This window comes from Coffea arabica, chromosome 9c (genome assembly GCF_036785885.1).
Source record: "Coffea arabica cultivar ET-39 chromosome 9c, Coffea Arabica ET-39 HiFi, whole genome shotgun sequence".
Taxonomy (NCBI): Eukaryota; Viridiplantae; Streptophyta; class Magnoliopsida; order Gentianales; family Rubiaceae; genus Coffea; species Coffea arabica.
This window is the reverse complement of record NC_092326.1, coordinates 37,196,759-37,222,786: the sequence shown is the minus strand read 5'-3', so window position 1 is coordinate 37,222,786 and position 26,028 is coordinate 37,196,759. Positions and strand designations below refer to the sequence as shown.

Here is a 26,028-nt window from a genome sequence, read left to right as displayed (position 1 = left end):
TCAAATATGAGTAAAGTCTATCAATTAACACCATATTTTAGCAAAATAAAGGGGAACTATTCATAAATATAATGCACAATTAGCCTTCTAACAATGTTGTATTGAAACTTTTATCTCAAGGACAACTAGACAACTTCTACTTATTTTTGCTTACCTAAACACTAACCATTCTTTCTTCTTTTTTTTTCTAAAAATAATTTTTGATGTTTATGAGCAATTGGTTTGCTGGACTCTCAAACTTTGCAATATTGGTGGTAATTAGCCCAGTTCCCTTTACTACTAGTTTTAGACTTTTGAGAAAATTATGATCATTCCCTTATTAATTAAAGGATCTGTCTAACAGGTATCCAATAGACTACACGCGTTAAGATGCAATTCTATTGTTAGATTTTTGGAAAGGAAAGATTAATTAAGAAAAACATATAAATGTAAGGAACAATAGTAATTGTTAGTGCGTGTGTATACATAATAGGTCGAGTAGAAATTAGATACGTTAACAAGTGACTATTGAACACATATTAGAAAAATACTTAATTAAGCTTGGAATTAAATGATTAATGACATGCTATGCTAGAAATTGATGAACTGTGAAAATCTACTTAAAACATAAACAAAAAAGGAAAAAAAATGACTGAGCAAATCTTGTCAGTTCTAATCTACTTAAAATCTACTTAATATCTACAGCAAATCTACTTAAAATGACTGAGCATTACAACTTGATCATAATATCATGATGAATGTCCAAGAGAAAAGCATAAACAAATACCATAAAAAAATAAACATCAAGAAAAATCTTGCATCTAAAGTATCAGAACAGGTCCAATATTTACCCATAATCTTCCACTTCTCTCTTTACTTCTCCAAACCCTAGCATCAAAACATCATTTCCCTTAGATTAAGCAATAGTACTACTAGACGATAAAACCTTAAGAATTTTTTTTTTTTAAAAAAAGGATAACAACAAAAGGACTACTACATTTTTTTCCAACTTTGTTACCAAAGCAAAGGATCATGACTAGCTAAAATACTATCCTACTCCAGAGCAAGATGACCAGCAACTTCCCTCAAACGTCTTAGCTGCTCCCGAATATACAAAAGATGATCAAAGAGAAAATAAGTGCCAATAATTACTCCTGCCCTGCAACCTCTATTGCCTTCTTGGCTATCCCACTCCAGGTACAAATTCTGAACGCAATAGTTGTAGACGTAGAAAATGAAGAAAAACTGGAGGGCCGTTATTCGCGGCCAGACCTGTGCTTGCGGGTGGAGAAAATAAGCAAGATGGTAGAAGAGGAAGGAGATGGCGTTGAGTATCAGCCCTGGGAGAAGGATCCAGTTGAGGTAGGCGGCAAAGTGGGAGAGAGGAAGTGGAGAAGGAACACGGCTGCAAGGTCTAGGATAAAGGGCGGCGTTCTGAAGAGGAAGCAGACCAAAATGACCAAGGCTATGGGCACCAGCAGTGGCCATGGTGAAGGGGATTGGTGCTGGCATCCTGTAAAAACCAGATAGAATCCCAGCCCATGTGTGAGTGATAACTGACAACGCCAGAAGTTTTCTCCAAATATTATTGGCATTTTATGAGTTGTTTCTTGGTGGGCTTTTGAGTAGTGGAAGATCTTGAAGAAGAATTGAACAGTGGGACTTCTGAGAGGGAGGCAAATGGCAAAGGCAATGGGCTTATAATATAGGCTCAATCGTCAGCGTTAGATGATTGAGAGTTTATTGGCTGAAACAGCCAATTTGTATACTCCTTTTAGTCTGTGAGGTACTTACAAAGGAAATTAGGCTGTGACAGTTTTGACCTACGATTTGCTAAAACATTGATCACTTAGGAGTAGGATTATATTCCAAAAGCTAATCTTTATGATGTGTGAGATTGATAGATCTAGAGCGGTTGCATTGTATATTTCTTGATTTTTCTTTAAACAAATAGTAGTGCAATTCAATCGAAAGCTATTAATAATACATGTAATCTATTCTCTTTGCCATGATGTTCGGATTGTTAGTTTTTGTAGAAAAACCCCCAAGCTAGGTAGATTAGTCCTACTCTTCTGAGAGATAACCGTAGTTCGTACTTTGTCTGCTTTTGGGAGGTAATCCTCACTTGATCGAACGCCCCGGCTTACCTCCCCTCTTTGCGTTTTATGCATAAAACATCACTTCTAAGATTATAGATAACTTATTAGGGTATTCACAAATTATTGATAAAAAATGATTGTCAAACTAAGATTCAAAGGAATTCAAGAAGACGAAAGAACGAGGTAAATTCCAACTCCAAGATCCCATATGCAGACAACGTATACATAAAGATCTCCAATTGACGATGTCTTGCTAAGTCCAAATTAAGAGTCCATTGCTGCAAAGTCCAAGTAGTGAGTCCACTGCCTTATTGAAATACCAAATTTTATCACTGTTATGTGAACGTTGTTAAGACTTGTCTAATCATTTTTTTAAAATAAATCTTATATATGTTGATAGTGTATATATTGTCAGTATATAAAAAATTAATTTTTTTAATCTAACATCATTACCAATTATTATTTACTAATGCTAGTTTTTACATGGAAGGGTGAGAAATGAACACATGACCTTTTATGAAAAAAAAAATAATAATAAGAACTAGGTGAATTATGTTGATTAGCATACAATTGGATCACCATGTATACAAGGTTCACGTCAAAAACTTTAGCTTTTGGAAACCTACCACACATGATGAAACAAAGCCGTGCTTATCATTATGCTACTTTGGTAAGAAAAATAATCTTTTTCTCCAACCAAAAATGCTGGTGGAATTTTTCAACATGACCTTGTCAATTGTGAGTAGCAAATACTATAATTACTTATCCTCGAATTAGTAGTGGCCAGACAACACTACTCACGTCTTAATGGCTTAAGCTGAATTGTAATATTAATTGCAAAGCAAAATTTAGGTGAATTTTGTTTTACTAATGTAGCACTGGATCATGCATACGTTACCAAACTAAATCACACATTATCAATTTGGTGTCAACTCTTAGGTCTAGAAAATAGAGCTCCTAAATCACACATTATCAATTTGGTGTTAACTCTTAGGTCTAGAATATAGAGCTCCTATAGTATTTTGTTGCAGATAGTTTGTTAAGATTATGTACAATATTTGGTATATATGACGGGTTTTTTACTACAAGTGCAAGTTAAATCCGAATTTATACCCGTTTGACTGCAAGTACACAGGCCAAAATCGTAATGTAAGGTATGTATCGGGTCGATCCCACGAGGAGCAATTTAAACAATTATTAGATCCCAATTTACTCTATTATTTAGACTCACAATATATTTGAGCAGAAAATTCAGAGTTAAATCTGATTACAATCTTTTTACTATCTAAAATCCTTAGCTAAAAAATTGCAATATCACAAATGGAGAAAAATTCACTAAATACTTGAATCTAGGGATGTAGATTCCACTTATGATACAAATGATCAAAATGAATAAATTTAATACTTGTTACTACTCTTGTTTAACTAGGGGTTCATTTCCAAAATTGCCAAAACTTTATTCTCATGATAAAATTGGTCTAAAACAGTTTGGTTTTTCCTAATCTCTTGGCAAAAACTGAAACTGCTCTTTTTCATGCATGAAATGCAGATTTAATCCACTTGAGTGTAATTCTATTCTCATGAATTAACATCTCAAACTCCACTCATGTTATTCTATTGTTTTTACCATTTCTCAATGAGTAATAACAACTATAAACCTGCTATTGGTGATCAAACAACAACAAGTAATCAAGCATACACAAGTAGACAAGTTAATACAAGATACAACAAGTATAAATCACATTCAATTCATATCATTTGGCCATAAATTTCATCTACTCCCTAGATATAGAAATTTAGCTATAGAAATTTAGCTACTCATTAATGATAAATTAATCAAACTCATAACTTCATTAATGGAAAACATCTCAGTACAAGAAAGATAAAGAAAAGCTTAGCCAATTAATGGTGAAGCCCTCCAAGAATCTCCTATGTCTTGTACTAGATGATTACAAGATGAAGCCTCTAAGTGTTCCTACAAAATTTACTAGCTAGAGAGAGTTTTTGCTATCAGAAAATCTGGCTACCTATGGATATCTAGACATCTCCCAATGTCTCTGCATAAAAACTGCTCAAGACTCCCTTTTTTCCAAGTCAAATTCCACCTTTTGATTCCCAAATCTAAACTTTGTTAGGATAGTCAATAACAAAAGTTTTTGACTTGAAAATAAGCCACCTTTCTTGCCCTTTTGTCTTCTGAAGTATATGCACCGAATTCCCTTGTAGCTTATGGCAGAAAGTAGCATGAACACGAGAAATGGCTGAGCAATTTGCAACTTTTCGGCTACAAAACGCGGCATCAACTCACGTTTTCTCAACTCACATTTTCAACTTGGCCTTGTTTCAACTGCGATTTTCTCGATGATGAAGCCCAAACCAGCTTTTGTGAAAAACACAAAAGTTGTAGCCCTTTGAGTTAGCTTTACAATCTTTAAAAATCATCCAAATCGGAGCTTTGTAGCCTGAGATATGATTGAAATACTATCACCTGGTCAAACCCCTATTTCGATTTTCGATCACAGAATGCAGCTTCTGTATTCCGACTTTTTGTCCATGAAAACAGCAGAATTGGATTTTGATGTTTTCATAACAATTGTAGATCTCTTTCTTAGCTTTAAAATGGTATAAAGATCACCTCAGTCCAATAAATGTAGCTCCAGATATAGTCGAAATGCCGAAGAGTATCAAAACTGTTTTGAATTGCATTTCCTCACTTTGAACGTTTTTCATTTCATTTCTCTTTTAACCACTTGAATTCATCACCAATTATCTATTTTTCACCTCACTTGATATCCTTTGGTGATTGAATCATTAAACCTGCATAAAAATGAAGTTTTTATTACTAAAATCAATAGAAATGCAATAATAGCAACTTTTACCAAACAATGTATATTTTTACCGAAACCTATTTATTTTAGTTATAAAACTAAATAATTAAACGAAAATCAACTAATAAAATGCACTTAAAAATACGTAAAATAAACCCTTATCAATATATTAACATAAATTATTGTACATTTTACAACATTAGTATAGTCGGCCAAAATTTACACTTTTGGGGGGTGGGGGGGAAGGAAAAAGCAAAATATAAATGTTCCAGTATAAGTAGCCCAGCTCCACCAAGCAAAAGTCACAAACAAAATTCACCTTAAACACGGACTATCGTTTTCTCCAATATTTGACCTCATTTCTCCTCTCTCACAAGTCCCAACTCCTAACTTTCCTTTCCTCTAGCCCCTAAAGAAAGAAACGGTAAAAAAAAAAATGTCAAAAAGGATGCTATGGCTTGTGGAAAATTTCTGGTTTTTTCAGGCACTACTATCATATGTGCTGGGAGGCTATCTGGAACTAAATCACTACCTGTTCCCTTCCTCACATCCTTTGCTGGTGCCAATTCTCTCAATAGCGTGGGCTTTTTTGCTCTCCTTCCTCATCAAAACCCGACCCTTTATCCTTGACATGATATATATGTTGCTCCTCCACAATACATTCCAGGCTTTCCTGCCTTTCAGAAACCTCCTCAACTGGATACTTTTGACAGTGCTGGTTTTCAACTCCATTCCATTTCTCTTCCACCGAATCATTGCTTACGAGTTTAAACCGCAGGGATTGGCTCCCCCTCGTCTAAACCAGCTGCGATTTCGCCCCATGGCCCACAGTTATATCTCGAGCCTTGCGATTTTACAACAGAGATGGGTTATTTGCCAAGATCGGGTTGGAGATCTGGAGGGTTCGGTTGGATTTGTACTGATAGTTTGTGCCAACCAATTTCTTTTGCTCCACATTCTATTACTTTCTTCCAGGCGTTTGAGGGATTATAACAGACCACTGGCCTAATTCTCTGTTGCTGCTGAATTAGTCTAGTACTACTATTGTCTATTGTTGTTCTTTCTTTCTTGTTTTTTGTTTCTGTTTGAAGTTTTTATTGCTTCTTCTTATGGCTTTTGATCATTCTGTAGTTGCTCTGCTAGTAGTAATATTACCTTCTCCCTCCCGTGGTGTTGTTCTAGTTGTGCAATTTTATTATATACAATGAAAATCAGTTCATCAGAAATATTATTATACATGTTAATCAATTAGAATGGTGTATTGTTTAGCTTGAAAAACTTGGAAATCCTCCAATATATGTCTTAATAGTTACTTAATAGATGTAATATATTGTGTCTCAAGATTTGAAACCTCAAAAAGGGCTGGCATCATAAAAAATCATTTGTGAGCCCTTTAACCTTTATATTAATTAGATAGTACTTGTGATTGCATTAACATAAGAACTATTGTTCTTCTTATTACTTTTAATATGATTTTCTATATAATTTCTGGTTCCTGTTTATATGATTTGTATAAGAGTTTTTCTAATGGGTTCCTAGTGGATACTTGATAACATACCTAAAATTCATCTAACTTACCATATATATGTACATACTAGCAATTATTACCCTCAATTATATTTATATACTTATCCTATTTAAGCTTACCTACTCTCTTTTGTATTTATTTATTTTTTCTAATTAATTTTATATTTTTAAAAATATAACATCTGAAATATATTTTAAGGAATGCTCGTTAGACACCTGCTAAACAGACCCATTGTATAATTGTATAAGCTTTAACTTCCTTGCACATTCAAAAGAATTTAAAATATTTCACCAAAAGCTTAATTGTGATGTGAAAATAGTAAGATTCCCAAAAGTTAAATAAGTTGAGCTTAATTTAGTAACTGTTGTCTTTTCAACCTTCTATTTTATCAATATCGTGTTTTTCAAATCTTTATCTTTTTAGGACCAAAAGATAGTAACAGAGATTAATACTCCTAATAGCTTTGCCATGTACTCATAACGTTATTGGGTAAAAGATAAACAAAGAGTAATTGCTTGGTCATTTTCACTTACCAAAGTATGGGATATGAAACAAGTGGCATTTGACTCGAAGGTTTTATTTCTGGCAGCTTTATTCGCATACTATGCCGAAGAGCTTTAATTACTTGAACCAAATAGAGGAATTCATGGTTGCTTGAGTTGGTCTATGAATCAATTCTGGCAAACAGATGTATGAGATATCAAGGCCGGTAAGAGATCATTATAAATTGGGATTGCATTCTTTCTTGGGAGATGGGGCAAGGGACAGGAATTTAAAAAAAAAAAATCACTGAATAATTGTGTTTATTTTTAGGTTTAAGACTAGTTGAGATTTATTAATATGAAAAGTAGTTATTGACTAGAAAAATTGAAAATTATGTGTATATATCGTTCAAGACAATTGCTCATGTCAATTTTTTTAGATCAGAATTCCACAAACAGAGTTCAAGTCGAATTCAACAGTTTACTTGTATTTTCTTATTTGTTTCTTTTTTTTTTCAATTGACTAGAAATTATAAAATTTTTCTTGCGCCTAAAGATTTTTTATCATCAAAAAAGGATTACAAAAAAAAAAAGAAACCTCAAGTGTTGAGTTCAAGTATTGCTTAGTTACTATAGCACGTATCAGACTCTAACTCCACTCTAAAACTTTGCTAGCAATTTAACTAAGAAATTTAACTTATGGGATTGAGAATTGATGTGACTGGAATGACAAATAACATCTCAAAGCAATCATGCATGCGATTTGATTCATAAATTTGGTAACTTAGAATTTCTTTGTTGCAGTCCTGCAGATACCAAAGAAGTTCAGATTAGCATTGAGAGCAAAGCTGCCAGAAATCTGTGTGACCATTAGAAACAATTTTGCAATTCCAGTGTCTCTTTATCCTTTGTTAGACATTAAAGCTATGATGAGAGTGAAGGGATTTGATTACGGGAAAGATGAAAGCAGGTAGAAAACAAAAATGATTTCCTAGAGAGAAAAAAAAAAAAAGAAAGTGAAAATGACTTGACAATATTGATTTGAAGTTTGAACTCTTAGTCTTAAGGGGCAGCTGGACAAATTATCTAAGAATTCCTGGTTTTGCTTCCCAAAAAATTGCCTATTTTATTTTCCTTTTTCTCTTTCTCTTTTTTTTTTTTTTTGTTTTTTCTCCATATGATTATTAGCAATTGGACTGCTGGGATTCAAAACTTTATATACGCAATTAGGCATGTCAATGGGTCGGGTCTTATCCGGATCCAACCCAGACCCAATATATTTGGGTAGGATTTGGATTTAATTTTTCAAATCCAGATCCTACCCAGACCTAGATCCTGTGAGAGAGTTATGGGTCTGGGTAGGGTCTGGTTTTCTAGAATCCATATCCAAATCCACATCCATACCAGACCTTACCCAGACCCATATTTATTTTATTAAATAATAGGGAAAATCGTCCAAAACGTCCCTCACATTTTGTAAAATGACTTTTTTCATCCCTCACTTTTAAAAGTGTAATTTTATATCCCTTACAAATTCACATCGGACAAATTTAGTCCCTAACTAGGTTTCCGATCATTTTTTGGCCAGAATCCATCATGTGCAAGGCACGTGATCATTTTTGAAGGGTAAATTTGTCAAATTATATTTTACATAATCTGATCTATAGTCCTCCACATTTTATAAAATAAATTTTTTCGTTCCTCACATTTTATAAAATGATTTTTTTCATCCCTCACATTTCACAAAATGAATTTCTCCATCCCTCACATTTCAAAAAATGAATATTTCCATCCCTCACTAATTATGTATGTGAGGGAAACCCTAAAAAAAAATGTGTGTGAATACATTTTGTTTAAACACATGTATATGTCTATTTGATTTTGCTTAATAATACGAATAGCATAAATATATTTATGTCTCTATTTGATTTCACTTAACAATACCAATACCATATATTATACGTGATCATTTGATTTCATCTGGTATTAGGTAGTAAATAATCTTGCATTCATTTATAAGTTGGCCAATAAAGCTATTTTCGGTCAAAATACAATAAGAATATGCAAATTAAGGTTCTATTGGTAAATATTAGTCATAATTATACAAAAAGAAAAGATAGCCCACAAGTTGGGCCCAATTACATACATGTGTTATGCTATTATTATTAAGCAAAATCAAATAGACATATACATGTGTTTAAAAAAATGTATTCACACACATAATTAGTGAGAAATGACAAATTCATTTTTTGAAATATGAGGGATGGAAAAATTCATTTTGTGAAATGTGAGGGATGAAAAAAATCATTTTATAAAATGTGAGGGACGAAAAAATTTATTTTATAAAATGTGGAGGACTATAGATCAGATTATGTAAAATATAATTTGACAAATTTACCCTTCAAAAATGATCACGTGCCTTGCACATGATGGATTCCGGCCAAAAAATGATCGAAAACCTAGTTAGTGACTAAATTTGTCCGATGTGAATTTGTAAGGGATATAAAATTACACTTTTAAAAGTGAGGGACGAAAAAAGTCATTTTACAAAATGTGAGGGACGTTTTGGACGATTTTCCCTTTTTTAAACACATGTATATGTCTATTTGATTTTGCTTAATAATAATAGCATAACACATGTATGTAATTGGGCCCAACTTGTGGGCTATCTTTTCTTTTTGTATAATTATGACTAATATTTACCAATAGAACCTTAATTTGCATATTCTTATTGTATTTTGACCGAAAATAGATTGATTGGCCAACTTATAAATGAATGCAAGATTATTTACTAGCTAATACCAGATGAAATCAAATGATCACGTATAATATATGGTATTGGTATTGTTAAGTGAAATCAAATAGAGACATAAATATATTTATGCTATTCGTATTATTAAGCAAAATCAAATAGACATATACATGTGTTTAAACAAAATATATTCACACACATTTTTTTTTAGGGTTTCCCTCACATACATAATTAGTGAGGGATGGAAATATTCATTTTTTGAAATGTGAGGGATGGAGAAATTCATTTTGTGAAATGTGAGGGATGAAAAAAATCATTTTATAAAATGTGAGGAACGAAAAAATTTATTTTATAAAATGTGGAGGACTATAGATCAGATTATGTAAAATATAATTTGACAAATTTACCCTTCAAAAATGATCACGTGCCTTGCACATGATGGATTCTGGCCAAAAAATGATCGGAAACCTAGTTAGGGACTAAATTTGTCCGATGTGAATTTGTAAGGGATATAAAATTACACTTTTAAAAGTGAGGGATGAAAAAAGTCATTTTACAAAATGTGAGGGACGTTTTGGACTATTTTCCCTTATATAAATACCATCTAATTTTTGTTTTCAAATAATAAAATTAACATTCAACAAGTTGGATGCAATATTGTGAATTCAAAGAAAGAATTATTGTCGACTACTTCTATATATTTTCAAAGATTCAACTGCATCCACATCCAATATTTCATTTATTTGCCTTTACCTTTTCTCCTTTTTTTGAAAAAGTTTGTACCAATTACAATGATAACTAGGACTAGTTTTTAAAAAAAGAAAGCAACCATAACATATATAAATATTTAGTCTTATTAAAAAAATGTAATTTTGTACCTCTTTTTCTTATTTAAACTTCAATGTTGGTAGATATCTCGCAATCCAGCACTAAAATAGTTAATGAGATAAATGTCATTTGACTAAGGATCGATGGCAAATAAATAATAGAATAAGAAAATTTATAAACACTTACTCATTTTTTTTTATTGGGAAAATCGTCCAAAACGTCCCTCACATTTTGTAAAATGACTTTTTTCGTCCCTCACTTTTAAAAGTGTAATTTTATATCCCTTACAAATTCACATCGGACAAATTTAGTCCCTAACTAGGTTTTCGATCATTTTTTGGCCGGAATCCATCATGTGCAAGGCATGTGATCATTTTTGAAGGGTAAATTTGTCAAATTATATTTTACATAATCTGATCTATAGTCCTCCACATTTTATAAAATAAATTTTTTCGTCCCTCACATTTTATAAAATAATTTTTTTCATCCCTCACATTTCACAAAATGAATTTTTCCATCCCTCATATTTCAAAAAATGAATTTGTCATTTCTCACTAATTATGTGTGTGAATACATTTTTTTAAAGGGAAAATCGTCCAAAACGTCCCTCACATTTTGTAAAATGACTTTTTTCATCCCTCACTTTTAAAAGTGTAATTTTATATCCCTTACAAATTCACATCGGACAAATTTAGTCCCTAACTAGGTTTCCGATCATTTTTTGGTCAGAATCCATCATGTGCAAGGCACGTGATCATTTTTGAAGGGTAAATTTGTCAAATTATATTTTACATGATGGATTACGGCCAAAAAATGATCGGAAACCTAGTTAGGGACTAAATTTGTCCGATGTGAATTTGTAAGGGATATAAAATTACACTTTTAAAAGTGAGGGATGAAAAAAGTCATTTTACAAAATATGAGGGATGTTTTGGACGATTTTCCCTAGTCATAATTATACAAAAAGAAAAGATAGCCCACAAGTTGGGCCCAATTACATACATGTGTTATGCTATTATTATTAAGCAAAATCAAATAGACATATACATGTGTTTAAAAAAATATATTCACACACATAATTAGTGAGAAATGACAAATTCATTTTTTGAAATATGAGGGATGGAAAAATTCATTTTGTGAAATGTGAGGGATGAAAAAAATCATTTTATAAAATGTGAGGGACGAAAAAATTTATTTTATAAAATGTGGAGGACTATAGATCAGATTATGTAAAATATAATTTGACAAATTTACCCTTCAAAAATGATCACGTGCCTCGCACATGATGGATTCCGGCCAAAAAATGATCGAAAACCTAGTTAGTGACTAAATTTGTCCGATGTGAATTTGTAAGGGATATAAAATTACACTTTTAAAAGTGAGGGACGAAAAAAGTTATTTTACAAAATGTGAGGGACGTTTTGGACGATTTTCCCTAAACAATATATATATTAGTTAATTTATAAAATAATATAATATTTTATGGCATTTGGATCAAATACGATAAGATTTTATGGTATTAGAATCTGCATTTAGTATTGATGGTTGGGTGATTGATGAGACTCGTGCCAAATTGCTTCTAGATATGGTTGAAACATTAGTGATTACTGATGATTGGATTGAATAAAAAAAATGAGTAAGTGTTTATAAATTTTCTTATTCTATTATTTATTTGCCATCGATCCTTAGTCAAATGACATTTATCTCATTAACTATTTTAGTGCTGGATTGCGAGATATCTACCAACATTGAAGTTTAAATAAGAAAAAGAGGTACAAAATTACATTTTTTTAATAAGACTAAATATTTATATATGTTATGGTTGCTTTCTTTTTTTAAAAACTAGTCCTAGTTATCATTGTAATTGGTACAAACTTTTTCAAAAAAAGGAGAAAAGGTAAAGGCAAATAAATGAAATATTGGATGTGGATGCAGTTGAATCTTTGAAAATATATAGAAGTAGTCGACAATAATTCTTTCTTTGAATTCACAATATTGCATCCAACTTGTTGAATGTTAATTTTATTATTTGAAAACAAAAATTAGATGGTATTTATATTATTTATGAACTCTATATATTTTAAATACTTTTTTACTTTAATATGTTCAGAAAATACCCATGGATGTCCATTGAATACCCAGATCTATAAGGGTTTGGGTATGGACTTACTTTTTCAGACCCAAAAGGGTCTGGATTTGAGTTTAGGTCTAACTAAATTAAATGGGTCTGGATCTGGATAAAAGGAATCCAACCCAGATCCTACCCATTGACATGCCTATAAGCAATGATTACCTGATATTAGTTGGTTTTAAATTTTGGCACTGTGAATGATTTGTCGAACATCATTAATAATTGCATGCACTATGAGCCAATTTCTGATCAGCCCAGTAAAGTTGAGCAATTCTTCCTGTTATTCCACACTTAAACATTGAACCCAGATTTAAATTAGGGAAAATCGTCCAAAACGTCCCTCACATTTTGTAAAATGACTTTTTTCATCCCTCACTTTTAAAAGTGTAATTTTATATCCCTTACAAATTCACATCGGACAAATTTAGTCCCTAACTAGGTTTCCGATCATTTTTTGGCCAGAATCCATCATGTGCAAGGCACGTGATCATTTTTGAAGGGTAAATTTGTCAAATTATATTTTACATAATCTGATCTATAGTCCTCCACATTTTATAAAATAAATTTTTTCGTTCCTCACATTTTATAAATTGATTTTTTTCATCCCTCACATTTCACAAAATGAATTTCTCCATCCCTCACATTTCAAAAAATGAATATTTCCATCCCTCACTAATTATGTATGTGAGGGAAACCCTAAAAAAAAATGTGTGTGAATACATTTTGTTTAAACACATGTATATGTCTATTTGATTTTGCTTAATAATACGAATAGCATAAATATATTTATGTCTCTATTTGATTTCACTTAACAATACCAATACCATATATTATACGTGATCATTTGATTTCATCTGGTATTAGCTAGTAAATAATCTTGCATTCATTTATAAGTTGGCCAATAAAGCTATTTTCGGTCAAAATACAATAAGAATATGCAAATTAAGGTTCTATTGGTAAATATTAGTCATAATTATACAAAAAGAAAAGATAGCCCACAAGTTGGGCCCAATTACATACATGTGTTATACTATTATTATTAAGCAAAATCAAATAGACATATACATGTGTTTAAAAAAATGTATTCACACACATAATTAGTGAGAAATGACAAATTCATTTTTTGAAATATGAGGGATGGAAAAATTCATTTTGTGAAATGTGAGGGATGAAAAAAATCATTTTATAAAATGTGAGGGACGAAAAAATTTATTTTATAAAATGTGGAGGACTATAGATCAAATTATGTAAAATATAATTTGACAAATTTACCCTCCAACAATGATCACGTGCCTTGCACATGATGGATTCCGGCCAAAAAATGATCGAAAAGCTAGTTAGTGACTAAATTTGTCCGATGTGAATTTGTAAGGGATATAAAATTACACTTTTAAAAGTGAGGGACGAAAAAAGTCATTTTACAAAATGTGAGGGACATTTTGGATGATTTTCCCTTTAAATTATTACTGATTCTTGTTTCATTGATAGTAAATGTAATGGAGAATGATCTTGAACATTTAATATCTCTTCATCATTAATAAATCTGATCCAATGCTAGAATTGACGAAATAATTAAAAAAAACTACTTAAGAATTAATTTTTTTTTAAAATTAAAGGACTAAACAACGTTTGTTGGCTTTAAGCTGGCTAAAATTTGCTGTTGGTTCATTAGCATAGAATAAGAGCACATAATGAACTATAGCTTCTGGAAAGCTATCATCCTTATTATTCGTTTAATCATACTATGACTAAATTTGGAAAACAATTTGGTAAACTTAGTATACGAATCTAATAATAAGAATAATAAAAAAAACTCCCTCACTCGTGTTTCTACTTCTTTAATGTCTAAAAATCAGAGTTTATATATTTTAAAGTTAAAGCAGATATTGATTACCTTTGCAATTTTGCCTATTTGAAAATTGATATTTTCGCATCTTGATTGATCCTGTGACTAGATTAAACCAAATGGTGAGTGATTACGTTCAATAGCAACTGTATGATCAATCTGGGACCAAATTTTAGATGTAGAGCTGCTGTTTTGCTAGGTCCGGTGGCATATTTCACAGGCAAAGAGCACAAGCCAAATTCAGCTTGAAAGAGTCCATCTTCATTCTTCTCCAATATTTGGTCCCATTTCTCTGCATTTTGCTCTCAAAAGTCCCAATTCCCAACTGTTTCATTCTTCTTGATTCTCCAATCTTGAACAAATTATAAAACAAAAAAACTACTGAAGTGAAAAAAGAAAGAAAAATGCCAAGAATCGTACTACTACTTGTAGAAAATTTCTGGCTTTTTCAGTCACTACTCTCACTTGTTCTGGGATTCTATCTAGATCAAAAAGGATACCAGTTCCCTTCCTCATGCCCATTGCAGGTCCCAACAGCTAGCCTCTGCCAATTTTCTCTGCAGCGTCGTCGGAACTCAACGTTTTAACTATATGACATGGCATTCATATTTTACCTGCATTATATATTCCTCGCTTGCCTGCCCTTTGCTGCCGTCCTCAACTGGATACTTCTAACAGTGCTGATTTTCAACGCCATTCCCTTGTTGCCTACTTGTTTAACCGGCAGGGACTGGCTCCTCCTCGTCTAAATCAGCGCGGATATTGGACGATAGCCTTGAGTCACATCTCAAGCGTTAGTGTTTTAATCTGGAGATGTGATTATCACAAAGACGTCGGGGATCGAGCTTTGGAGGATTATATTGGCATTGTTGTGATGATATGTAGCGTCCAATTTCTCCTGTCTTATGTTCTAAGCCTTCTGAAGCATCGCTTTTTTCCAGGCCTAGTTGCTGCTGCTGAACTCATCAAGGACTGCTGCTATTGTTTTTCTTTCTGTAATCTTTTTGTTTTTTTGGTTTTGAATTATTTTGGGTTTGATGTTTTGATTGCTTCTTCTATCTTTCGATCATTCTCTGCTTGCTCTTGTAACAACAGTGCCACCTTTTCTTCCTTTCTTTCAACTTCGGCAATTTTATATACAATACTCTCAAGTTTTGAAACCTCAAAAAGGGCTCGTATTAAATAAAAGAATTTTCTCTATGCAATTAGTTAGACAGTATTTGTGATTACAATAACATGACAAGTATTGTTCTTTTATTATTCTTAGTATGGCATTTTTGGTACATATTTCAGTTCTGGTTTATATATGATTTGTAAAAGCTTTTTCCTTGCACATTAAGAAGCATAAAATATATTGCAAGACCGGCATAATTTGGTGCAATATGTAGTAGTAGTAAGATTCCTAAGAGCTAAAGAGCAAAGCTTTATTAGTAAATGTTCTGTTTTCAGCTTTCCTTTTATCGATTCCGTGTTCTTTCAACTCTTAATCATTTCTGGATAAAGGATAGTAACAGAGAGTAATAATAGCTTTGCCATGTTTTCATAGTAACATTTTTGGGTATATGTAAGATAATCAGAGAGTAATTGCTTAGTCATTTTCACATCCTAAGTATGGGAAATGAGACAAGTGACATTTGAATAAAGGGTTTCTTCTGGCTGCTTCATTGGCATACTATGCTGAAGAGCTTTAATTACTTGAACCAATTCAAGAAACACTTAGCAGCTTGAGTGTCTATATATATATATATATATATATATATATATATATATATATGAATCAAACGCACAAACAGTTGTTTTGGGATACAGTCTCTCAATAGTTTTAAAGGATCATGACAATTTGCACCATTTCATGCGAGATGTGGCAAGGGCCAGGCTTAATTACATTTGGAAGACACATAAATTACTACTTAATTGTTTTATTTAAAAGAAAGACTGGTTGAGATTTGTTAATCTAACGAAATAGTTATTTCATCTGGATAATTTATTTCATCATTCAAGATAATTGCATGGCCATGTTAATTATTTAGGCCCAGAGTCCGCAATCAAGTCAAAGAGACTTGTGTAAGAGATCCATAATTCTTGAGCATCTACAACATTAAATTATCTTCTTCGTGTCTGGCCTTTAAAATAAACTACCATGATTTGGTCTTCAAGTATATAATTAGTGTGCCACTCTCTAGTTAATTATCGAGGTCACTTGCAAAATGTACGGAGAATAAAAATGGTGCGCATTTCTATGCTTAAAGCCTTGAAGATAATCATTAATGATTTTATGGCAATAACGAACCAATGAAGCAGCATTTCTTAGGGATGACAACGGAGCGAATTTGAGACGGGAATCCCGGCATCCCCGCCTGTGTGTGATTCAACCGATCTTGCACGATTCCTACGTACCCTGTGTGTGATCAATTGGTGTACTCCAATAAGCTTTCTACCTTCTACACTCTACGTCGTAGTAAAAGGTTTGAAGCTAGGGATTTTTCCAGGGGCGGGGATCCCAAGAGAGACGAGTTTGTTTTTAAAAACATATTCTGCCCTAATCATCAGGGGCAAGAAAAGATATTGAGGAACAAATGTATGATGAAAGCTGATAAGAGTCTATTTTACGTATTTTTAAGTGCATTTTATTAGTTAATTTTCAGTTGATTATTTAGTTTTATAATTAAAATAAAGAGGTTTTTGGTAAAATTATATATTTTTGGTAAAAGTGGATAATATTGCATTTCTATTGATTTTAATGGTAAAAACTTCATTTTCTTGCAGGTTAATGATCCAATCACCAAAAGATGTCAAATGAGGTGAAAAGTAGATAATTGGTGATGAATTCAAGTGGTAGAAAAGAGAAATGAAGTGAAAAATGTTCAAGTGAGAAAATGCAAGTCAAGACAGTTTTGACATTCTTCGGTATTTTGGCTATATCTGGAGCTATACTTATCAGATTGAGGTGATCTTTATACCATTTTAAAGCTAAGAAAGAGACCTACAATTGGTATGAAGACATCGAAATCCAATTCTGCTGTTTTCATAGACAAAAAGTCGAAATACAGAAGCTGCATTCTGTGGTCGGAAATTGAAACAGGGGTTTGACCAGAGGATGGTATTTTGACCATATCTCAGCCTACAAAAGTCCAAATGGGATGATTCTTGATGCTATGGAAAGATAATTCAAAGAGGTACGACTTTCAAGACTAGCACAAGAGCAGATTCTGCCGTTTTCATGGAGAAATAATTCATGCAATCTGTCAAAAAGAAATTCCAGCAGCAAATCCTGACTTTGATACATGTGCAACTTTTCTTGAAAACTTTTTGTGTATTTTAGTTGAATTTGCAGCTGCGATTTTGGAGATTCTTGACAATAATCAAGCAATGAGGTCATGGATTATAATTTAAATTTTGTCTTAAACTCATCCAAACACCTATAAATACCCCTCACAATTCAAGAACAAAGGGGAGACCTTTGCCAACCTTTGTTAGTAGATAGAGAGCTTAGAATAGATTAGTTTTCAGATTCAATAAAGCTCTTTGAGCTAGTTTCGTTTTTAGCTCTGTTAGATATTAGTTTTCATATTTCTAAACACGTTGTTCTAGTTTTTATCTTTATAAATTCACTTCTTGCTGGTTTGATTATCAAAGCTTGAGTGCTTAAAGAGTTGGAGAGTTTGTTTATTCTGTAATTGAATTAAGCTTTTATCAACCACCACCTAGGGTCGGTTCTACCACCCTAATCGGATTGGTTTTAATTGCTTTTCTATGGTCGGTTTTGCATATGAGCTTTCTCTACCATTTTTCCTTCATTTCTAACTCTTCTTCTACTTTATTAGAAGTTGGAGTTATTTTGATAATCATGTCTAGCTAGCTAGATCTATCTCTTGTTCTAGGGGTAGATGAAACTGGTTGGTGCAAGATTTGGATTTGTATGCTGCTAGTTTTCACTAACCTTGTTCTTGGTAATTCATTAATCTTGATTTTCACATTTGTTAAAGCTTGATCATCTTTTGCAAATTATATCAGTTATTGTGATCGCACGACAGTGGTAAACAATAATGGAAAGAAGATTAATTGAATTCTAGCATGAAACACACGACAGTAGTGAATCACTAGAAGGGTTTTTCATAATATTTCACAAAGGCCTAAGATCATCACTGGTTGATTTTCACCACGACAGTAGGTGGAACCTAGTGATCGTGACAAAGCTTTTCTGCACAACAGTGAGATAAGTATACATTTGGAAATGTTCCCTACCAAGACAAGAGTGAATTGTGACTACAAAGTACATGACAAATCTGATCTTTACTAGCTAGTGGATTTAATTCCCCTAGAACATCTTTTCTTTTGACATATTTGTTAGTTGGGATTCATGCACTTAATCTGTTTTTAATTCTTTGATCAACACATAATTTGAAAAGTTTAGATAATAAGATAAGGTTTAAAACTCTGGTATTTGTTAAGTTGCTCCCTGTGGGATTCGACCCTTGTACCTTTGCTATACTATATTTCGATCTGTATACTTGCAGTAAAACGAGGTATTAGGTTATAACTTGTGAGTTGATTTAATTGGTAAATTTTAACCTCGTCAAAAGCTTACATAGTTGTTGATGATTCAACAGGAAATCTCTTTATGGTCTTCAAGTGGTACGCTTCTTGTGTTGCTGAAGACGGTACCATTCTTCTAGAGGATCCAAAGGATGTCTTGCCCTACAAGATCCAGAGAATTGGCCTCTACTAGTGCAATTTCAAGACGAAAGTCATGGACTATGTCCCTTCCTTGGATGATCGTGTGCTTTTCCTCGGATTCAACCAATCTTTCATGCTCTCAGCAAATGATTATTCAGGTCTAAAGCCCAATTCCATTTATTTTCTGGATGACTTTCTTGACAGGATATATGGTTTAAAATGTCCAAATGGGGGTCACGAATTCTGGTATTTATAACTTGAGCGATAAAAGCATTAAGCCTTTTTCCCCATTAGCAGAATCCGAGAAGATTGATCAACAGATGTTCTGGATCGCACCTACAACATTTTGTGATGTCCAGTAACTGCTTCTTCATGATTCTTGCTGCCTTCATATTCTGTCCACTTGCAATTTTTAATCTCGGTTGAGGATGCTCACCTCGGCCTCCCCGCGTGGTCGAGGTGAACTCACCTCGTCCCTCATCGGAGCTCGTCCGTGTCTTGAGCATGACCCCTGAGCTCAACCAGATCCCTAGTCTACAGTGAAGGTGACCTCGGCACCCCCACCTCGGCTGCACGCTGATGATGTCAACCCACCTGACATCATCCAGGACCAGCACTTTATCTGAAAAGCACTGGAGGCACTTAATGGCACCTGCACCACACCCTCCGTCATCACTCCCAGGCGGCTACAGTGTCAGAGTCAGACCTCCTGACAGGAGACAGAGCCGTAATGCCAGGGAGTGGGTCCCGCTAGCATGAGCCTTCCGTCTTGACCACTACTCTTCTATAAATACCTCACTCACACTCCCAACAAGTAAGCCTACACTGTTCATTAACTCATATTCTCATCATTCTCGTTCTCATACTAACTTGATCGTCGGAGTGATCCCAGGGGAGAAGCCCCGCCACTCACTTCGGACAAGGAGGTTCACTTCGGACACAGGAGTTCACCTCACTTCATCTCAGAGAGGACTGATCCAGGTCGGTCTAGTTACCAACCAAAAATCACCTCTTCAATTGGCGCCGTCTGTGGGAACGAGACTACTATTACTAAAATGAGATCCACGCGCTCCAGAAGTGGTCGAGTTCCCTCAACTGGGGCTGGGCAGACCTCGGGAGTCCAGCAAGATCGCATTTCTGAAGAGCAAGTGTCCCCGAGGACCCAGCCTAACAACGAGGAGGCCATCGCCAAGATGGCCGAGTTCGTATCACACAACCCTACTATTTTTGAGGAGCTAGGAAGGTACCTCAAAAGAAAGGAAAAAGAAAAAGCCGAGTCTTCCAAGAGGAGGCCGACGAAGTCCCCTGAGGTACCTTCAGGTGAAGACTCCGATGAGGGGCGTCTCTCTCGGAGTACCTCCAGGCGTACCTCCTCCAAGGCGACCTCTAAAATTGCCTTCATCTCCCGGGCATTTTCTCGAGGACTCCTAGGGAAACGGGCCGAGGACCCACTTCGGCGCTCCGGAGGCCTAGCTTCTGACTACATGAGGGCTCCGCCCTTTACTGATGACATCAATGGGGAGATGGTTCCCCCGAACTTCAGGCTCCCAAACTTGCACACTTATGACGGCCGAGGTGACCCCGAGGATCACCTCCGCGCCTTCATCTCCGCCTTCCGACTCTACTGCGTCCCCGACGCCGTGATATGCCGGGCTTTCCCCATCTTCCTACATGGGACTGCCCGCAAGTGGTTCTGGAGTTTAGAGCCGGGGAGCATTTCCTCCCTGGATGAACTGATAGACCGGTTCATCCACCGCTTCGTGTCGTCCCGACCGATAACCAAGACTTCAACTTACCTCTTGAACTTGCAACAGGGTCAGGGCGAGTCCCTTCGCTCGTATACTCAAAGGTTCAACGAGAAGAATGTGCAGATACCTGACCAGAACGAGCAGGTAACTATCGCGGCCTTTACCAACGGATTGGTGGCGGGAATCTTCAACACTGAAATCCATCGGGAGTACCCCCGTACACTTCGGGAACTCTGGGATAGAGTGGACCAGGGAATCCGAAGTGAGGATGTGAACCGCATGAAGCGAGAAGCCCAAGCATCTCGTACGGGGCAAGATCCCCGGAGGAGGAAAGACATTGGCCGAGGTGAACCCGGCCCAAGTAGCACTTTAAACCCACTTCGAGACCGCCGGAGTGTCTTCGACCGGATCGTGAGAGGCCGATCGTCCACCTCGGACGCTGAGCTGACACTTCTCAATTCCAGCCGATCTCATGTCTTGGCCGTAATGAGACAGAATCACCTCGGCCGAACACCTCCTGAGATCCCTAGGATGAGAGATAAGAGGAACTCCAACCTCTATTGTGCCTACCACCGAGACGTGGGGCACGAGACCGAAGATTGCAACGATCTGAAGCAAGAGATCGAAAACCTGATTCGACAGGGACACCTGAAACAATTTGTCCGCAAAGATGGAGGCTTCGACCGAAGCGCCTCCTACCGGGAGAGCCGAGATCCTCGTCGAGAAGACAGGCGGGACACCAAGCTTCAATGCCGAGGTCCTGAGGAACCTAAGGGGGATCAGAGGCCTCCGCGCGACAGATCACCAGGCTACGGCCCAAATATTGCCGGGGTGATCAACACCATCTCGGGTGGCCCTACGGGAGGAGATAGCCAGAACTCGCGGAAACGGACATACCGCCAGGCTGGCATGGAAGTGGCCGAGCCGAGCTCCCGACTATCCGAAGTGATCACCTACGGTACCAGCGACCCTGTCCCCGCCGCCTCCAGTAATCACGAGACCCTAATAATTGAGGTCCTCACAAATAACTACATAGTCAAAAAGGTCTACGTTGACCCCGGAAGCTCGGTAGACGTCATGTACTACCGAACTTTCGAGAGTTTGAAGTTGATCCGGGAGCAACTCACTCCGGTCAGAACTCCCCTTGTCGGGTTCGGGGGACACGTCGTCCACCCGGAGGGCATGGTGAATTTAACGGTGACTATCAGGCGTCATCCCCGTTGCCGAACTGTGCCTGTCAGTTTTGCGGTGGTCAAAGCGGACTCTCCTTACAACATGCTGATAGGCCGGCCCACGCTCAATGCCTTGAAAGCTGTGTACTCAACCTACCACTTGAGTTTCAAATTCCCAACACCTGCGGGGGTGGCCGAGGTAAGCAGCGACGTGGGCGCCGCCCGAGAATGCTACCTCGCCACCATCCAAGCTGCAGTCGGACCTCAGCCCCTGCCGAGGTCAGAAGAAAAGAGGCCGGCTGTCCTCTCCATAAACTGCATCGACCCTCACAAGGCAGGAGAGCCCAGCAGACTTGAGCCCGGGGATGAGGTGGAACAAGTGGTCTTGGATGAAACCAAACCTGACCAACTGGTCCAAGTAGGGGCCGGACTCCCCTCACCCCTGAAAGAAGAAATGATCTCCTTGATCAAGGACCACCGAGACATCTTCGCGTGGTCCGCAGATGAAGTGGTCGGAGTGCCACCTGAGCTCATGACTCACCAACTTAACGTTAACCCACAGGCCCGACCTGTACGGCAGAAACGAAGGCACTTCGGCCCCGAACGCAGCAAGGCCATATCGGACGAGGTCGACAAGCTCTTGCCGGCCAAGATGATCCACGAGGTCCAATACCCCACCTGGCTGTCCAACCCAGTTATGGTAAAAAAGGACACCGGTGGATGGAGAATGTGTGTAGATTTCACCGACCTCAATAAGGCCTGCCCCAAAGACTGCTATCCCCTCCCGAGGATAGACACCCTAGTCGACTCAGCGATGGGGTACGAAATCCTTTGCTTCCTAGATGCCTTTAAAGGATACCACCAAATAGGAATGAGTGAAGAGTAGCAAGAGAAAACAGCGTTCTACACCGACCGAGTTACTTACTGCTATACTACCATGCCATTCGGGTTAAAGAACGCCGGGGCGACCTACCAGAGATTGATCAATCGCCTCTTCAAAAACCAGATCGGCCGCAATGTGGAGGCCTACGTGGCGACATCCTTGTCAAGAGTCAGGCCACTTCGGCCTTTCTATCCGATTTGAGGGAAGTCTTCGGCGTCCTGCGGGATTCGAGGATGAAATTGAATCCAAAGAAGTGCGTCTTCGGCGTCACCTCTGGAAAATTTTTGGGGTATTTGGTTTCCCGCCGGGGAATCGAGGCCAATCCCGACAAGGTCAAGGCCATTCAAGATATGTCCCCACCTCGGAACGTCCGAGAAGTCCAAAGGTTGAATGGACGCCTGGCCGCGCTGAATCGCTTCCTGTCCCAATCCGCCGAGAAAGCTCTGCCCTTCTTTAAGGTGCTAAAAAAGGCTGACCAGTTCGCCTGGACTGAGGAGTGTCAGGCTGCTTTCGACCAGCTGAAGCAGTACTTGCATCACCTCCCAACTCTCGCTTCACCTCGGCCCGAGGAAAATCTCTACCTCTACCTCTCTGCAGCCGACGAGGCTGTCAGCGCTGTGCTCATCAGAGATGAGGACACCCAAGTGCCGGTGTACTACGTCAGCCGAGCTCTCCGCGGTCCGGAGACTCGATACACTCAGGTGGAGAAACTTGTGCTGGGACTAGTCCACGCAGCTCGGCGGTTGAAGCCCTACTTCTTAACCCATCCTATCTCGGTCAGGACCGACCAGCCCATTCGGCAAATATTGGTGCGACCCGAACCTTCTGGTCGCCTCACCAAGTGGGCTGTCGAATTGGGAGAATATGACTTGTCCTATGAGCCACGCACCGCCATCAAAGCTCAAGCTCTGGCTGACTTCCTTGCTGAGTTCACCTTCACGGGAGGTCCGGAGTCCACCTCCGCCTTAGCCGAGGTGTCCACCCCCTCCCTGTGGAGATTGTATGTGGATGGATCTTCTAATGGAGATGTCAGCGGTGCCGGACTTCTTCTGGAAGGATCTCAGGGAGAGATGTGCTCCTACGCCCTCCGCTTTGGCTTCCCGGCCACCAATAATGAAGCCGAATATGAGGCTTTAATTGCTGGACTCCAACTGGCCCGAAGGCTCGGCGCCCAGCAAATCCACGTCCGCAGTGACTCCCAACTAGTAGTACGCCAGGTTTTTGGTGAGTACGAGGCCAAGGATGAGACCATGCAACGGTACCTCTCCAAGGTTCACCAACTCACCGCGTACTTCGAGTTTTTCGAAATCCAAAGAATACCCCGGTCCCAGAATAAGCGAGCCGACGCCTTATCCCGGCTGGCTTCCACCTCCTTCTCTGACCTCAACAAAACCGTCCTCGTAGAAGTCCTGAGGGAACCAGGATACGTGGAAGAAGTGATCTGCCCCGTGCACTCTGAAGCCACTTGGATGACCCCGATCATCCTTTTCTTAGGTCAAGGAGTCCTTCCCGAAGACCGAGCCGAAGCAAGGAAAATACAACGCAAGGCGCCTCGGTATGCCCTCCGCGATGGAGAGCTGTACAAACGCTCCTATCTCGGCCCATGGATGAGGTGTATCACCCCCGAGGCAGGACGCGGGGTCCTCCACGAGATCCACGAGGGCCTATGTGGGGCTCACGTCGGCCACCGGATGTTAGCCAAGAAAGCTATGCTTCTTGGGTATTTCTGGCCATCATTTCGGCAAGACTCCCAGGACCTCGTTCTCGGCTGTCCTTCCTGCTAAGTCCACGCACCCGAGCATCACCAGCCCTCAAATTTCATGGTCCCCATCACTTCACCTTGGCCATTCGAGCAATGGGGGACAGATATCATAGGTCCTTTCCCTAAAGCGGTCGGGGGCTATACCTTCCTGGTGACTGCTGTGGACTACTTCACTAAGTGGGTCGAGGCCGAGCCACTTCGGACCATCTCGGGGTTGGCCATTCAAAAGTTCTTTTGGAAATGCATTGTCTGCCGCTTCGGCATACCTCAGATCATCATCTCGGACAATGGGAGACAATTTGTCGAGAACCCGTTCAAGACTTGGTGCGAGAACCTCGGCATCAAACAACACTTCACTTCGGTAGGCCACCCTCAGGCCAATGGTCAAGCAGAAAACTTCAACCGAACTCTCCTGCATGGTCTCAAGACCCGACTACACCGAGTTGGGTCATCTTGGGTGGAGGAACTCCCCAGTGTCCTGTGGTCGTATAGGATGACGCCGAGGTCAACAACACAAGAGACCCCATTCTCACTGACCTACGGCGCCGAAGCTGTCATCCCGGCTGAGATCCTTACCCCCAGTTCTCGGCTGGCAGCCTATACCGCCGAGGTGAACGATGAATAGAGGCACCTGGACCTCGAGCTTGTCGAAGAACGAAGGGATCTCGCCTCAGCCCGGATAGCCTCCTACAAAAACGCACTGGCACACTATTACAATGCCCGGGTCAAACACCGTAGATTCCAGTCTGGAGACTTGGTTCTGAGAAAAAACTCAGTCAGCCGAGCTGAACCACAAGGGAAACTAGGCCCGAAATGGGAAGGCCCTTACCGAGTCGTGGAATCTGACCTCAAGGGGTATTGTAAACTTAGTTACCGAGATGGCTCATTAGTGCCGAGGTCTTGGCACGCCGAGAACCTTAGGTTGTATTATGCTTGAAGTTGTGACTTCATTTCAGTTATCTTGTCAAGTTGACTTCAGCTATTTAGTTATTTTTCAACAATATGATGCCCAGCATTCGTTATTAAAAAATAAAGGGGACAAGCAAGGGACGAAGTCAAAACAAGAAATTGAAATGCTGAGAACAGAAGGAATAGATTTCATTCAACAGAAAAGAGCGTTACAAAAAATACAAGGCCGAGGTCCGAATGCTGCTAAGCACTCTCCACCTCGGCCACCCCCTCGAAACCTATGAGCCTAGACCCCCGTCTCGACTCCATCCCCGGTCTTGGCTCCCTCCTGGCAGCCTTCTCTTCGGCCTCTTTTCCGCCGGAGTGTTCATCTCCATGCTCTTTGCCGATGTCCCCTCCGACTT

General features: G+C 38.0%; 1 protein-coding gene across 1 annotated transcript; it reads left to right on the top strand.

Moving 5' to 3' along the window:
* Positions 1-1,098: 1,098 nt before the first annotated feature.
* LOC140014218 (uncharacterized) lies at positions 1,099-24,737 on the top strand. Its single transcript, XM_072064646.1, has 6 exons — positions 1,099-1,468; positions 1,609-1,668; positions 7,721-7,886; positions 19,759-19,890; positions 20,043-22,786; positions 23,026-24,737. Exons 1-6 carry the CDS (start codon positions 1,099-1,101, stop codon positions 24,735-24,737), a joined length of 5,184 nt encoding a protein of 1,727 aa, XP_071920747.1.
* The last annotated feature ends 1,291 nt before the right edge of the window (positions 24,738-26,028 follow it).

Bases quoted from the DNA above. Each gene is read 5' to 3' on its own strand.
- LOC140014218 (XM_072064646.1), top strand. From the start codon at position 1,099: ATGATCAAAGAGAAAATAAGTGCCAATAATTACTCCTGCCCTGCAACC. The intron at 19,891-20,042 runs GTGGGTCCCGCT...GAGTGATCCCAG, and splicing joins CAGAGCCGTAATGCCAGGGA to GGGAGAAGCCCCGCCACTCA. The intron at 22,787-23,025 runs GTGGATGGAGAA...TTCGGGTTAAAG, and splicing joins TATGGTAAAAAAGGACACCG to AACGCCGGGGCGACCTACCA.